This window comes from Chaetura pelagica, unplaced genomic scaffold, assembly GCF_000747805.2.
Source record: "Chaetura pelagica isolate M959 unplaced genomic scaffold, ChaPel_1.0 scaffold294, whole genome shotgun sequence".
Lineage (NCBI taxonomy): Eukaryota > Metazoa > Chordata > Aves > Apodiformes > Apodidae > Chaetura > Chaetura pelagica.
The window spans coordinates 17523-33096 of NW_009953068.1; the positions used below are offsets into that span (position 1 = coordinate 17523).

Below are 15574 nucleotides of genomic sequence, written 5' to 3' on the forward strand. Positions count from 1 at the left end.
GGCGGGCAGCCTCATGGCGCTGCGGGGGCTGCTCCTGCACGGCCCTTCCCCGCACAGGCAGCCCCTTCCCTCGGGGAGGCTGCAGCTCCAAGCCCCCCACCGCCCTGCAAGCAGCCAGAATCGTGGACTTAGGTCGCAGGTGGAAAGCAATCAGCGTTTTTCTCCTCTCTGCTTTGCATTCTCCCTCTTTGCATTGAACTCCATTTTCTGCTTGCTCTGCACTAGGATAATCCGGCTTCACCAAGGGGCTGACAAACCTCACCCGTGCACTTCCACACCCTCTAGACAGAAAAACAAGAGGCAGCAATACTGATTTTTAACGAAACTGGCTTTTATATAAATTATAAACCCATCCAGTTTAAAGCAGATCAGTTGCAGTTGTGTCACTTAAATCCGAAGAAGGCCGAGGCATACAAATCTTCTAGTCATAAATTAACAATGAATAACCAAGGAAGAGAAAGTTCAGATAGGGCTGCAGATACGACAACAAAAAAAAATAACACCCCTTTAAGACTACTAGCAGTTAAAATAAAGTCAAGATTACCAATGACTGCAAAATATAAATGCATTTTTTGAACAGTTAAAAAGTACAAAAATGAAGGGCAACACAAACATCATTGTACATCTTGTCCTGTATGTAGAGAAAGCAGGGTAGGACTTCTGACTACCTACATTAGACACTGGTTTTAAGCAGTTGAGGAAACCTGTAAAAGGATCAAGGCTCATGATCCCAGTAGTACAAAAGCAGTATTTTTTTTCAGTCTGTAAACAGTAGTCGGTAGCTTCTTCTATGTCTGTTTTTCAGTTCAACACAAAAAAAATTCTAAACAAACAAAACCACAATCCCAAGAGTGGAAAAGGTAGAACAGCAGCAATGGATTATAGCTTGAATTTCTTATCAAGTCCTTGTGGGACATATTACGGAGGGGAAATGCTCTTTTGTAAGAAATATATATTTAACTGTACACAATTTATAGGGGGAGAGAAATTCTCCCTCAACCAAGCCCCCAGTCAGTGCGTAGCCATTTTTGTACAGTCTCCTCCTGAAGAAAAACTACAGCTTGTGAAGAGATGGCACCTGGTTTTATAAAGAACTGAGTAATAAAAAAAATTGCATTTGTTTGACAAGCGTATTGTTCACCAGTGTCTGGAACTGGAAAGGGGATAGCAGCTAACATGGAACAGCAGTCAGTATTCCCTGTGGTGGCACAGGGATGGTTGGAGTGACCAGCCAGCACTGGACCCGTGCCATGCCAAATGCTGAGGGGAAGCGAGAGCAAGCCAAAGTTCCAGCTCTTCTCAGACTCTGCTTCAGATGACACGTCCACCCCCCAGCAGTTTCAATTCTGCTTTTAAGAGATGATGCAGAAAACCTTTCTTAAAGCAAGTTCTCCTTTCTGGCACATGGGAGGATTTTAAAAGCTTGATTATTTTAACCTTGTACTTCATTTACATTTTCACCATTGCTTATGGATACAACTGGCAGAGTTCAAGCTGTTGTTAGCAGCTGTGGAAGGAAACTCCAGCATAAACCGGTCCCTGGGCTGTCCCGTGAATGCAGGTGCTGTGCCAACCTCAAATTCAATGCTGGTGCTTGCACAAAACCCTCTGCCACCGGGGCAGGAGGGACAGCAGCAGTTTGTCTTAGTGAAAAGGGGCAGTGCAGATTTCCAGCTCAGTGCTTCTCTAGGAACTGCATCATCTCTGCAAGGGGACTGTTCTCACTCACCCTACACATTTCAAAGCATCAACTTCAGTCATCAGTCTTACTTTAATTTAAGGAGCACACCCTCCTTTCCAAAATTTATTTTTATACAACATGTAAGAGTTCAGTTGTATGTTTTGCCTTTTTTTTTTTTTTTTCAGGAAAAGTATTACTTTAAAACAGCCCTAGCACATTTTGGTATTCCTCCAGCCCAGAGCACTTACCAGACATTGCAGTTAAACCATCAGGACATCCGTTACAATTTAGACAACCTGCAGACATTCTTCGTTCCCTTTCAGGATGGGGCAAAGCAAATATAAATCCAGCAAGAGCAGCAATGTGAATTTTTTTTTTTTTTCACACTGGGGATTTATTTTAAAAAAATACTCTCATCAACATTCTAGCATTACTAACAAAACATACTCAGAAGAGATGACAAAGGAAGATTGTCAGCTCTCTTAAAACTTTAAATATAGACTTCAGATACTAGCTGCTTTAAATCAGAAGATGAGGAATCTGTAGTCTGACCTATCCCTTGCAGGTACACGTCACTTTTTTGCCTACTAATTTTAGGCTGCATTAGTCTTTAAAAAGGAAAAAAAAATCCAAAACAACAAACAAAACAAAATCAACAGCAGAAATGTAGATTCAGTGGGAGCAGATGATGTGACTGCACTTTCTAACAAAATGACTAAAGAGCCAGTACTTGAATAATCAAAGATCAACTGCAAAAAGCAAGCACGGTTACAAAAAGTATTCTCAGCCTCATACCACAGCGGAAGCAAAAGTTACCTCTGCCAACTTAAAACCAAAGCCAAGGGGGTTTAATTTCTATTAAAATATTTAAGTCTTAAAGTTTCAGTAATCTAAATACACTTTTTTAAAGTCATGATGATTGCTGTTTTACATTAAACTGACATGAAATCAGACCACAGTGTCAAACTTCACTGCAGCTATTATATACAAGGTCTCTGGTTTTGTCATTTTTGCTGAAACACTGATTCCTATCTCTCTAAAGCTTAACAGCAAAGTTTGCTCCTCATTGGGTTTGCAATTTTTTCCCAACGTGAAAACAACCTGTGTGTACCCTGACACCACCTCTTCCCCTTGCAGTTCTCTCCTTAGAGGATCCTGCCTCACCAGGGCAGGGCTCTGTCCCACCCTGCGAGGGCTGGCCAGGCTCTGCTGAAGGCAGCACCAGAGGTGATCCTGCCCCACAGCCTCCCCTCTCCCCACCAAAGCAGGACCAAGTGGCTTGTGAACAAAACAAGCAGTTCTGGAACGGGCTCGTTTCATTTGAGGTGGCTGAACACAGGCATCTACAATTTCTGCATTTCTAAGGCAAGGACCATACAAAAATTATAAACACTGTATGGTGAAGAAAATACAACTCCTTTGAGATATATGCTTTACACTGGATTTCTATTGCTGCTTCTAAAGACCATCTCCAGTTGTTTCTAGAGATCAAAAGGGAAGAAAGTTAATTTTCTCCTGTTGCAGAATGCTTATGAACATGTATAAAAAGTGGTCAAACCCCGATAAGGGTCCCGACTTCTAATTTATGTACAATAATTTAAATCAGCTCAATACATCTGTAATACCTAAAAAAACTGTTTTATGCTTTTTTAAGTCCTTCATGCATTATGAGGAAGTTCTGGATTAAAGTGATGGTATACTGGATGTTGCTTCTGTCTGGAACTCTGGTGTCACTCCCTTGTGGAGTCTGTCAAGGACACATTCCTCAAATCTTTAGTTTTTTAATGGTATCAAGTCTCTTTTTCAGCAGCTCTCCAATTTCCTGAACTGAATGATGGTAACTGCTCTGGACCTTCCCTTGCACAGTCTTTGTAAACTTTTTTTCTTCCTGAAAAATGGAAAAAGAGAAATAATTCATTCCACAGCAACTGTTTGAAATCCTCCTGTTAAATGTCCCCCATTATCTCAAAGAATCATAAGAAATTCATGAGGATCACAGTGTAAGTTTACAATGGGAATGTCAACAACAGAGAATAAGAAACAGCAAGAATTCCTGCAGATACTGGTATTGCCCAGACAGCGCTGGTAACACATTAACATTTCTTCAACAGTTCTGGAAACATCCTTTTGCAAAATATTTGTGGCTGAAATCTATAGTGCATGGAGCATTTTGTTTTAGTCAGCATTTATTGAAGTAGATAATTCAATTCTAGAGAAAGGTGATCTCACAGGTACCTAGCTTTCCCAAAGTGATTTTCCTTTAATGATTCCCTTTAATGAGCAGTTTTCTAAAATGCCCATGCTAAAAGGCTTTTAGGAGGACCACCACTATGCATCACTGTTGGCACTGCCCCTGCAGGCACAGTGAGGTCAGCAATGGACAATTCTGTGTGCAGGAAGAGCAAACCTTGGTACCCAAAGCAGCAGCCAAAACCATTGCTCTGTCAAGAGGTGAGCTGCTATCAGCATGCCTTTTGCAAACACAGGTAATGAGCAAAAAGCCTGCAAGGTACAGCCCAAGGAAACCAATCCCATGTGGGAAAATCTCCCATTAGTGGCCACATTCAGCTGACATCACCAGTATTGCTCCAGCCACACCAGAATTTTCACTAATACCTCAACAGGAGAATTTTTCAAAAGCATCTTTTAGCTCTAAACACTCAAGAGCCGCAATCACAGCTCCAGGTCTGAGCAGATCTGTACAGACTGAATTTATCAGGATTTACTGCAACAATATCCAACAACAAGCAGAACAGCAAACATTGTGCACAAACACAGGAAAAGCTGCAGACTCCCACAGATGCTTCTGTGGATACACATGGGGGTTTTACATATCTGCCTGCATAGAGATTTGATGCCTTGCATCAAAAGGAAGATGGAGGGATTTACTGACTCAGCAAGGAATCAGAAAAATTACAAAGATCAACAAGCAGCTAAAAATGTCTTACCCCTTTAAAGTGCAGATTCTTTGATGATATCAAGAAGCTTATTTATTACTTTATTCAGATTTGCATTAAATACAGTCTAAGGTATTTCCTTGTTTTCCATCAGGTTTTACAGTTTCTTTTTTTTAATATAATTTTGAGATACTTCTATATCAGCCTTATATAGCAACAAGAAAAGGGAAATCTTAAATGATGTGCTATAATAAACATGACAATCTAATTGAAAAAATAGAAGATGGCCAACAGCAGCTTAGGGGGACAGAATTGCAATTCTGAAATACCTGGGTGCAGCTTTTAAATCCTCCCCACTTCAAAAGCCTTCAGATCTCCCATCTAGACTAAGATGAATGCTAACAGAGGGGGGTGTAAATTTCCTAAAATTCTAATTCTAGGCTTTCAGTCACCTCCAGGCTTTTTAGCTGGACTGACCCTGACACAATTTTCAAGATCTCAACCACTGTTTGAAACAAATAGCTTCACAGCAAGTATTGAACTGTTAGAAGATCCCTTGTGACAGTATCATTCACTTGTCTGTCACAAGGTTTAAGTCTTCTCTGATTGCCATGGCTTAAAAAGCCAAGCTTCCTCATTAGGCTCATGCTTCACATGTCTAAAGTTGGCATGAGATTTGGCATTTGCAGTGCCTGTTTACTCCTGCCTTTTTCTTCTATATTCCTGTATTTCCCCCTATATAGCTGGGGGGGAGGGAGTTGCCACTCTTTTTTCTTTAAGGATCAAGTAATTGTTTCCAGAGAAGTGACTAATCAGCAGTTGGTGAATTTCAAGTGTTTTCTGGCATAAGTATTTTCATGCATTATGGCATACTAAAATACAGATGATAGAATAAGTCGTATCACTGACAACATAATAATGTTAAAACCTGAAATTTTTCTTCACTAATATACCATATTTTCAAATTCTTGTGTTTAGACCTCCTTTTTTGATATTTTGTGCAGTGAGCTAAAGCTGTTAAGAAGAGGGAAAGTCAATGTCACTATAAAAACCTAATCACCACTCAAACGAAACTTTCTAGGAGTCTGTTCCCTAAGACCTAGTTAAGAGCAATTCAGTCAGGCCTAACAGGTGGGTTTTTTCCTCACTTGTTTTCCTTTTTTCTTGCAGCAAAACATTTTGGGGAAAAGAAGCTTTCAACAAAGTTATCCCTCAGGCATGTACATACAGGTTCTTATCAGTCACACCCAAATGAACAGAGCACACAAGTAATGATGCTGAGTTCTTACCTGTAAAAGCAGAGTATCCTTGAGGGACAGCTCTTCAAGTTTTAGTGCAGTCAGAATTATTTCAAGCCCTTTGATGTGATCTATTACATTGGAAGTTAATGTCTGTAGTTCAGTAACATAATCCAGAAAATGTGTAAATATAGGTGGCTACAAAAACAAATATATTTATAAACAGATATTAATACCTATTCAAATGACTATGATTTTTCTTTCAGTATAAATATGCTGTTGGATTGGGGGTGAGGGAAGAAAAAGAGGAATATTGTCTACCATTGCTACACTGCTTTCTTTTTTTTTCTTCTTCTTTTTTTGCAGGTTGGATTTAAATGGTCGGAGGACACTGTCACAGTAACTTGATACCCACAGGGCAACGGAGATCGTCTGGAAAAAAGGTACAATTATGTTACAAGTTGCATTTACAGGAGGCTTCTAAAGTAATTGTAGTGTTCCTACTGACAAGACTTGGAGTAGTTAGAATATGCAACAAAAAACTCTGCTTTCATGAGTGACTGAGATAAAAGAATTTTCAGTGTGTTTTAGTCCCAACATTTTTACCCTATCGCACTCCAAAAATTACAGTTTTCAAATAACAAATACCTCAACAAAGAAGACTAGGTTTTCTAACAGGTATGGATGAGTTTTCAAGGTGCCATCTCTGACTTCAATCAAATCACCTTTACATTTATTGAACAAGTCTGAAAAGAAAAGAAGCCTTATTCAGAACATGCAGATCAACTTACTATGCATTTCCTGTACAGTAAGTGTCTAGGGCAGTGTGCAAAGCTGTCAGAGGACTGACTACTGAGCAGTTAAATGATAAATTTGGCCAAAGCCTCAGGAAGGTCCAGCTTCGAAGTCTCCTCTGAACTGTATTCCATTACTAACAGGAGCTCCACTCCCTTTCTTAGGACATGTGGACGAAATACCAGGGAGACAACAGTGACTAAGATTAGGCTGCAAGGTAGCAAAATGATGAGACATAATGACATTCTGTGGCATGCAAGAGCTCCATCATCAGACAAGCCAAGGGGAATCTCAGCCTTGTTCTCTAGTATCTTTCAGAGGGGTCTGCAGATGCATTAACACCCTGCCCATCATTGCAGCACACTCAGCAGCACATCCTCAGAGCACCATGAAGTACCTTACGTACTAGTGTTATTCTTGAGTTACAATTTACCTGTTAGTCGTTCTACTAAAGACTTGAAACTATTCCCTATCCTCTCTTGGATTTCTGTTGAATCTTCTGAAAGAAAAGAAAAGTAGTTATAAACTACAAGTTTGTGTATTTTCTGCTTCCAGAAAACTAAGAGGCATTTACATGTAATTTAGTGTTAGCAGTCAGAAGCAAATGCAACTGCTTTCAAAGAGGATCCAGTATTACATCAACACACACTGTGCAACAACAAAGACTTGCATAAAACATTAAACTAAGGTGTCATCTCCCAGATAACTCAGTGTCACTCAAAAAGTTAACAGACAAATAACAGTTTGGGTCCCCATCAGCCAACATGTAGCAGTTTTCAAACTAAACTAAGACCCATCTGGCTCCCTCCCACCACACATCATGACAATCTGGTTAGACCCCTGCCCCTCAGACACTTACCTAAGCCATTGGTATCTAGTTCATAAATATCACTAACAAGATAAAACAAGCTAGTCTGGCACTGACAGCTGCCATTACTGAAGAAGCCAGCCATTCGGGTAGGAGGAGGGCCAAGGACAGGATACTAGGCAAGAAGCAAAGAAAAAGATAAAAGGTGTTGCAGCTTTTCCTTATCCAGAACACAGTGTTTGTCTCTGGCACATCTCTCAGTCAGATTCATACACTACAAACGCAGGGTCAGTTACGTGCATTCTGCAGCCTGCTGGACAAGATGCATTCAGTTCCTCTACTTGCATTCACGTTCATTTAATATTTGGGGATACCTTTTTCCTTAATGGGTACCTGAATTTTTTGTTCTAGAAACTTCTTCCCTGCATCCACTGCTGCTTCCAGCTGCTGAAGCAGGGATCGAATTGTATCAATCTTGGACGAGACGCCGTTCTCTGCAGTCTTTTCAGAGTTCTTTGGTTGAATAGTGTGACTAAGAGTTGGGAGCCCGCTTACTAGCCTTAAAGTTAAAGACCGGATTCGCAACCACATGGTTTCTTCCTCCAGGGAGAGTTTCCTATGTTCTTCAGAAATGTCCCTAGAGAAAGGCACCAAATGTTTTCAGGCAAAGGCTTTGCAAAAAAGCCTACTCAAAGTTATCTAATAATGTATGAGGGAGGAGTAGTCAGAAATTCAGAAAACTGTATTAATATGTAAAAAGGCAGCACTGCTAGAAGTGATGAATGATGCTTGTTAAGTTTGCAGTTAGCCAGCCTAGAGAACATTTAAATAGGGCAGTTGCCCTGAATGGGTTTTCTTTGCCACGTGTGCTGCAACGAAAAGGTGTGGCTGTACAGATGAGGTGTTTCTACCCACCTGTCTTTTGGATCCCAGTTAAACAAGACTGTCAGGTCTCTGTTGTCATGCAAATCTTTCCACGGAATGTCATCCTCCTCTGGGCTCAGACTCATAGACTTGATACTTTCTTCTAAACTGGTTGATCTGTATATAAGAAAAAGCCTCATCAAATCAAACATTCAGTTGCTGGAAACAGAAAACACAGCTCACTGACAGACCACACTGCCTCCCTGGTTCAACCCTTCTCATGTCAGAAATGTCACACACACGGTACTGACAGGGATGCTGAAGGGAAGAACATATTAGAAGCAGAGAGAAGTAGCTCACAGGTTTTTGCCAAAGAGCTGCAAGTGCAACTCACTAAGGTCTCACTAGGCCTATGTTCTGCCTATGCACAATTCTTCATTTTTTTCCCATTTGAGTTGCTGCTGTACTTACATATTTGCTTCAAGTAAGAGGTCTAACAACATCCGTTCTGTGCGAACTTGCGCAAAGTGAAGGGAAGAGTTCAGCCTATTTCTAAATGCAATGAATTCTGGGATCTTCTCAAACGCACCATACTTGTAGGCTTGAATGATATATTCTGAGGTCTGGAAGAAAACACACACCATCTTTGTATTAGTTACTTCCATAAATTCAGAATAACCAGAGTCTATCAAGGTCACTGCCAAGAAATTGCATTTCTGTGGTTCTCATTAACCCAGAGGTACAGATACTGAGTTCCTGGGAGAAGCCTGCACTTCTGCTTGTCCAAGTCACCCCAGCAGTTTTGCAACTTAAATTAGAGAATGCTCAGATGCTCCACCAGGCAATGTGATTTAATAACCAAACTAACACTAAGAAACATCATGTTGCTGTCGCCACTGTGACCAAAAAACAACTTACGAGGGGAGAGATGATTTTGGAAAGCTCTCTTTTTTTTTTTTTGAGATTCAAATTACTGTTTCATTGCAAGAAGTACTTTCAGGCAAAATAAATATATCCCAGATTTTCTGGAACTGACTTAGAAGTGCATCACATCTTACCGCAACGCAGATCAAAAAAAATTACTCACACATTTTTTTTCAATTATCTTTTTTATTAGATTTTTGAATACAGGATCACAAGATAATACCACGCAAGGTATACACATTACAATACAATCTAGACACCAAAGACAACTGTCAGGCTCCGTGGGATTGTTTGCTTTCCCTCTGATGAAATGCACCAAGAGAAGGCACGCAACTAGTATTTCACATCAGTCCAAGCAACCTCCAGAAGGAGATTTATATAATGGAGCTCCAAACAAGCACTGTATTTTAATGAGAATTTTTAACTGCAGACAGAGAGTGAACAATTTACGCTCCCAGTCAAGACAGATGGCTGTATGTTTTTTACATCAGAATTACTCCACAAGTGAGAAATTCTGGCAAATGAAGTATTTTCTTCTGAACAAGACTAAGAAATGCACTGAAGAGGAAAGGCACCAAAAAAGACCTCTGGTTAACTGAACTCCATATGGTTCTAACAGACTCAACCTGTCTGGAAGGCTCTGAGAGACCAGAAACTAGCACCTGCAAATGAAAGCCCCTTTTTTTTTTTTTTTCCCTCCAAAAGCAGAAACGTCCTATAGGCAGCTCTGCCTTTTTCCCTAAGAAATTTGGTTATTTGCACTGTATGAAAAAAATATGCCAAATATTCAACAACATACCCTCTGATAAACAGCCTCGCAGAGGTGATTGTCAAGCTGCGGGACTGCGCTATGGGCTCTAATTCAACTGCAGCGGCGTGGTTTTTAAATCCCCACAGGACACGCTGGTGCTGTTTGCCTGCAGTATCTGGAGAAATTAAAGACGGACGGACACAAGAAAATTAGAGAGATTACTTGTGATTTTGCATATTTAAAGGAGGACTACCTTCAGAAGGATAAAGCTGCCTTTTTAGTTTTTGGCCAAATCAAGCAATACTGCCTTCTCTCCTCTCTGATCTTAGAATCCTCTCCTGATGCCGAAGTACTGTGTAAGGACTGCACAGCATCCTAGGTGGTTGTTATTCATGGAACACTCTTAAACAGGAATCACTTCAGGCTGTTAAGTTCAGTAATTCAGAGGAAAATGTATTTAAAGCACTCAGTTTGCATCAGCAGCTATATTTTATGCTTTGTTTCCATCCCACACTTCCTGTTCTAGGAAGAGTCCCACACACAGTGTGGTGCAGGACATGTTCTCTATGCTGTAGCAGACATTCCAAGCTATCTTAAACACCAACCTAGAGAGAAGCAGGCAGTATCTGAAATCAGGTAAAAATATAACTTATGAAGGATAGTCCTCCTTTAACACTGCAGTTAGATGCTGTTTATGGGACTCAAATGGGAAGCTGGTATCAGGACCCTGAGTATGAAGGGGCAAACCCAGCAGAACCACAGCAGCACAGAAACCAGCATCAGATTCAGACCATGTGATACTTGGGCCATGTCCTCTGTAAAGAAGCTGTTTCTCCTCTCCACTCTTGACACGCCATCATTCTAGATGAATAGTATCCTGAACTGAGCCTTCACCTCCTGTAATTTGCACTTTATGGTTGGTTTTTAAGGATACTTGCTATTTGCAAATGAGTACAGCTTTTGATGTGTTTCCCAACTAAAAGGATCTCAAGGAAACAGCCACTGAATTGTCCAGGACACACAAGAGATTTGGCTGCCCAAGATCAACAATTATTCGTGGTCCTTTGGTCACAGTACTCTGTCTCCAAGATGAGATATGATGCAAGCAGGTTTCTGAGTCACATCTTTATCTTGTAGCATGAAGAAGTATATAATGTTGATTGCATCTCTTTCACCCCTCTTGCAATTTCAACCTTTTCAGGTGTGGTAGTGGGGCAGGTTGAACCATTCAGGCACTGCCCTTTTGGGATTTCTGGAACACCAGTTAAGTAGCATTTTCCTGCCAAGAGCACTTGGAATGTGGCTGTCTTCACCTGCATACAGATGTTGAGCTACTGGAAACAATCAGCTCTTCTTTGCTTCAAGAACCTTCATCATTCATGCCAAAGAGAATAACCTTCTTCCAGGGTAACCACACCTGAAGTTACTTCAGATTGTTTTCCAGGGAATAGATTATTTCTTGATGCTTTACAATGCAGTTTTCCACAGCAGACAATCATAGCTGATAGTTTGTGTTTTTTTCACCTGGTTCTCCAGGAGTCAAATGTTTTAGTCAGACAGTTGGTTCCAAGTGTGATTTAACATTCGCTGAGTGACTTTTAAACAAGATTAAACAAGCTACCCTTCATCAAAAAAGCCACCACTACGAACAACTGACACACAGGATAAAGCTGTCTGGAACCAGGGCTTCACTCCAGCACGAAACATTGCATCCAGGAACCCAAAGACTCTTAGGAAGTAGGATCATTGCTTAGAATAAAAGCATAAGAGGGAAGCAGAGAAGAGTGAGCTCCCATCATACAATCCATGTGCTCTTCTGTGCATCCTATTCCCTGCAGGGAAATTTCTATCAGACACAGGGCACAGTGACTCAGCATCTACCCTCCAGGAACAGGTAAATGGCACCTGATATATCATACACAGGAACAACCTGGGCTGCCAGCAGAGCAAGGGTACTATGAGGGATAACTGTGTAGGTATCTTAACTACTTAGTACAGACAAGTCTTGTGTTTTTATCTATTTCTGGAATGGCAGGAAAACAAGTTGTATGACTGCAGAGCCTTTGGAGCTAACTTATCCAGTGGCTGACTGGAAGTTAGTGGATCACACCTTTATTTCTTACAAAGTAAAAATAATTTTCTTCACCTTCCTCTCAACAGTGATCAAACTGTAAAATATAAAGATGCAGGATATATTTCCACTCCTCAGAATGGGACTACCTTGCAAGGTCTAGGGAGCTGGATTGTTATATATATACTTTCCTGCCACAATTCCAGACTATTTCTGTCCCTGTTTGCCCAATAGATTTCCAGCAATATTTAAAAAAATGTGTTGTTCTACTGTTCTCCTACCTAACCTGTTTTTCATGACTCCATGAGAATTCTGAAACAGAACTGACATTTTCCTTATGAATGCATGGAAAAGTAAATCAGTGTATTTTCCAAGTAAGATTACTGACAAGAACAGTTAGTTAATAATTAGCAAGCTACAAGCATGCTAGATGCCATGGGCATGGCATGCATTTTGAGGAGCTCCTGATCTCTTTGGAGGAATTCACCTACTCTCCCTTCACTATCTCCTCCATTCCAGTCCCAAGACTCTCATTCAAGACAGCTTCCTTTTCATTCATGCCACTTTTGGGGATGAATTGAATAAAACAGGCAGTCCCCATCAGCACAAAAGCAGGTTTTGCAATTTTATGCTATCACTTCAAAATAATGCAGTTAGACAAGGGCTCTGCTTTGCCTCCAGTGGAGCTGAGTCTTCAGGACTCAAGTTTTTTCCCTCTGAAATCCTCCCACCTTTTCCCCTGCCCTTTCCCTACCCTTTCAGGGGATGAGCATTCCTCTCCATCCCTCTGTGCACTGGATGGCTGTCGCTAAAATATGCTGCTTCAGTGATGGCAATAAAAAAGATCCCTAAGTTTGGCATCACTGCTTTGACCCACCATCCCTGGCTGCTGCAGGGCTTTCCAAAACGCTAGAAGTTATATGACACCAGGACTTACTTGCCACATGACATTTCATTTTGCAAAAAGTGAAATCACAGTCCATACATTTAAAAGCAATCATACCTGTTTTTTGAGGAGCATTAAAACTGTTTTTTAGATTTGAAAGCTAAAGCAAAACTCCATTTAACAGTAAATTACAGACTCTTGCAATGAATCACAGAGGTGAGGCAACCTTTCTTATAAACACACAGTTGCACATATTATTCCTTTCCATTATCAACCACTGCATTTCTGTAAGCCCGTACACACAACACAGACTTCTGCAAGGCACCTTGACATAACTGCTCTGTTATAAGGACACAGAGATTTCTTTCAACTTACATCTTTCTGGTTGGAGTGGAAAAACCTGAGTGCAAAATTGCAGGATTGGGATGCAGCAGCATAATGGCCGAGTGACTCTGCATATCGTGTCAGAAGATAACTGCAACACAACACAGCCCAAGTCAAACATCAGCACACAGCCCTGAGGAATCCTGAGCTTCAAACACAGCTCTGCACAGAGAGCTGCAGCACAGCTCAGGCTGAATGAAAAGTCTGAAGATTTAACTGAGGACAATCACAATATTCATATTAAAATTTAAGTTTTTAACAGTAAGGAATTCTTAATATTTTAAAGAACTTTATGTGGGGCTTGGAGTTCCTCCACCCACCTTGCTAAGCATGCAAGAGCTTTACTTATACACCCACAAACACACAAACCAAGGCAAGGCCTTTGGTATGTTTATGTACCCAAGACTCCTGAGCTCTGCTGAGTAATGACACAAGCCAGAACAGCAACCTATAACTGCAACCAAGATAAACATTTCACAAATTTACTTCAGAATCCTTATAATTAATACTCTGAAAACCCCAAACTTATAAAAATAACACAGGAAAGATATTCCAGTACAAGTATCTTGTATAATTCCAAAACACGTTTACACAACGCTATAAAAATTCGATAATCTGCTAACTTCCAGCAGCAAAGGAAGCTGAAGATCTCAGGACTAGTTACTGGGGGGTGACCAGCAGCAATTATTCTCAGTATATACTACCCACCCGATGGTGTCGTGCTGTATGTGTTTCGCATCAAGGCTGGAATACAGCTCTGCAACAGGTTCAAATGCACCAAGCCTACAGTAGATTCGAATAAGCAGCAATTTAAACTGAGCATTAGAAGGGCTATGAGACAACCCCTCTTCTAAGAGAGTCAGGCACTGCCACACAGCCATCTCTTCACCTGGTGACAAAGACAAAACACACAGACAGGTCTGATCAGAGAGAGGCACTGAACCCTGACAGCAAAATTCCCCTTGGCACTGAAGCTTCCATCCTCAGGTTACACACCTCAGAAACAACCCCATGTTTAAACATGCAGATGGCATCATCAGCCACTGCCCCCAGCACTGTAGCTCAGAGGGAAAGGTGGAGGAGTAATTCTTCACAGGGAATATCTAGCTCATATTTGTACAGAGCACAGCACCTGCACGTGGGCCCATTGCAAAAGAAGTGATCTTTCCTGCTGAGTCCTGGACTGCTCAGGGAATTCAAAAGCCAAGGCTCCACCCATGACCTGCCAGGAACCTGACAATGGATTTACTCAGGTTAAAGACTAAAGCTTTCTCAGAAAAGACAAAAGTGTAACTGGCAACTACACTAAAGATCAGGAGTATAAACAGGGCCCATGGATAGCCACCATTGGAGACTGACTCTGTGGGATAAAGAGACTAACAGGCAGAGCAGATGTGGAGCAACACTCCAGAAGGAGGTCTAGAAGCAGGGGATACAAAAGGCAAAATATGTTAGGGAAAGGAATACTCTCAAAATGCCTCTGATATAGAAGGAAATTGTTAGCATAACTCATGCAAAGGGAGAGAAAATACTACCTACATGGGGAACTCAGAACAAGCTTCTAAAAAACAGCTAGCACTGAGCTGCAACAGTCATCAGCAAAGCTCTGCCAGGACTTGCAGTAACAATCCAGAAAAAATAAATGCCTTCAGAGTTCAGTGAGGTTTGTATCAAACACCAACTGAATAGAAGGACTTGTGAAATGCCTCATAATGGGAAGGAAACCAGAAGCTACAACCCTAACAATCCATGCCAGGTGTGTGCTGACCACAGGGACACCACCTCAGCATCACAACAATCCAGGGTGGCATTAGGCAAGACACAATTTTAGGAACATACCTTCTAGCCACAGATCGAGCAGCAGGTGAACTGCAAGCAGGCAGTAATAATCCGAGAACTGCAATTCAGTTTTCAAACAAGACTTCCCTAAAATGAAAAAAAAAGTTAGCCTTGAGTTATCCAGTGCTGTCAACTGCTTCTCAAGCTGTCAGCGCTATTGAATGACAGAGCTATCTGGCAGATCTTAACTACAGCTTACTTTGTAAAACCCAGAGTTGTCTTAAAAAGTGAAATAACCATATACATGCTGCATTAGTTCATCACACAAGTTGGACTTTGGGCTACTTTGTATGTTGACATCTGCTGGAAGAAGACTCCTAGGTCTGCAAGATTTACAAATTAGTATTGCTCATGTCTTTGTCCTGTGTAAATCAGTGACAAAGTCTGGCTTTGCTTAAAGGCACAGGCAATTCTGCAAAGATACAAATGTACCATC

General features: G+C 41.0%; 1 protein-coding gene across 1 annotated transcript in view; it reads right to left on the reverse strand.

The window, feature by feature from the left end:
- Positions 1 to 2888: 2888 nt before the first annotated feature.
- NAA25 (N(alpha)-acetyltransferase 25, NatB auxiliary subunit) overlaps positions 2889 to 15574 on the reverse strand; it is a 25887-nt gene continuing 13201 nt past the window's right edge. The window contains exons 12-23 of the mRNA XM_009996810.1: positions 15139 to 15225; positions 14008 to 14188; positions 13291 to 13390; positions 8755 to 8906; positions 8335 to 8460; positions 7813 to 8056; positions 7471 to 7594; positions 7045 to 7110; positions 6465 to 6562; positions 6138 to 6248; positions 5868 to 6014; positions 2889 to 3569 (exon numbers count right to left, since the gene is read on the reverse strand). Of these exons, the coding sequence (XP_009995112.1) occupies positions 3447 to 3569; positions 5868 to 6014; positions 6138 to 6248; positions 6465 to 6562; positions 7045 to 7110; positions 7471 to 7594; positions 7813 to 8056; positions 8335 to 8460; positions 8755 to 8906; positions 13291 to 13390; positions 14008 to 14188; positions 15139 to 15225 (1559 nt within the window). The 3' untranslated portion in view covers positions 2889 to 3446. The remainder of the gene's footprint in view (positions 3570 to 5867; positions 6015 to 6137; positions 6249 to 6464; positions 6563 to 7044; positions 7111 to 7470; positions 7595 to 7812; positions 8057 to 8334; positions 8461 to 8754; positions 8907 to 13290; positions 13391 to 14007; positions 14189 to 15138; positions 15226 to 15574) is intronic.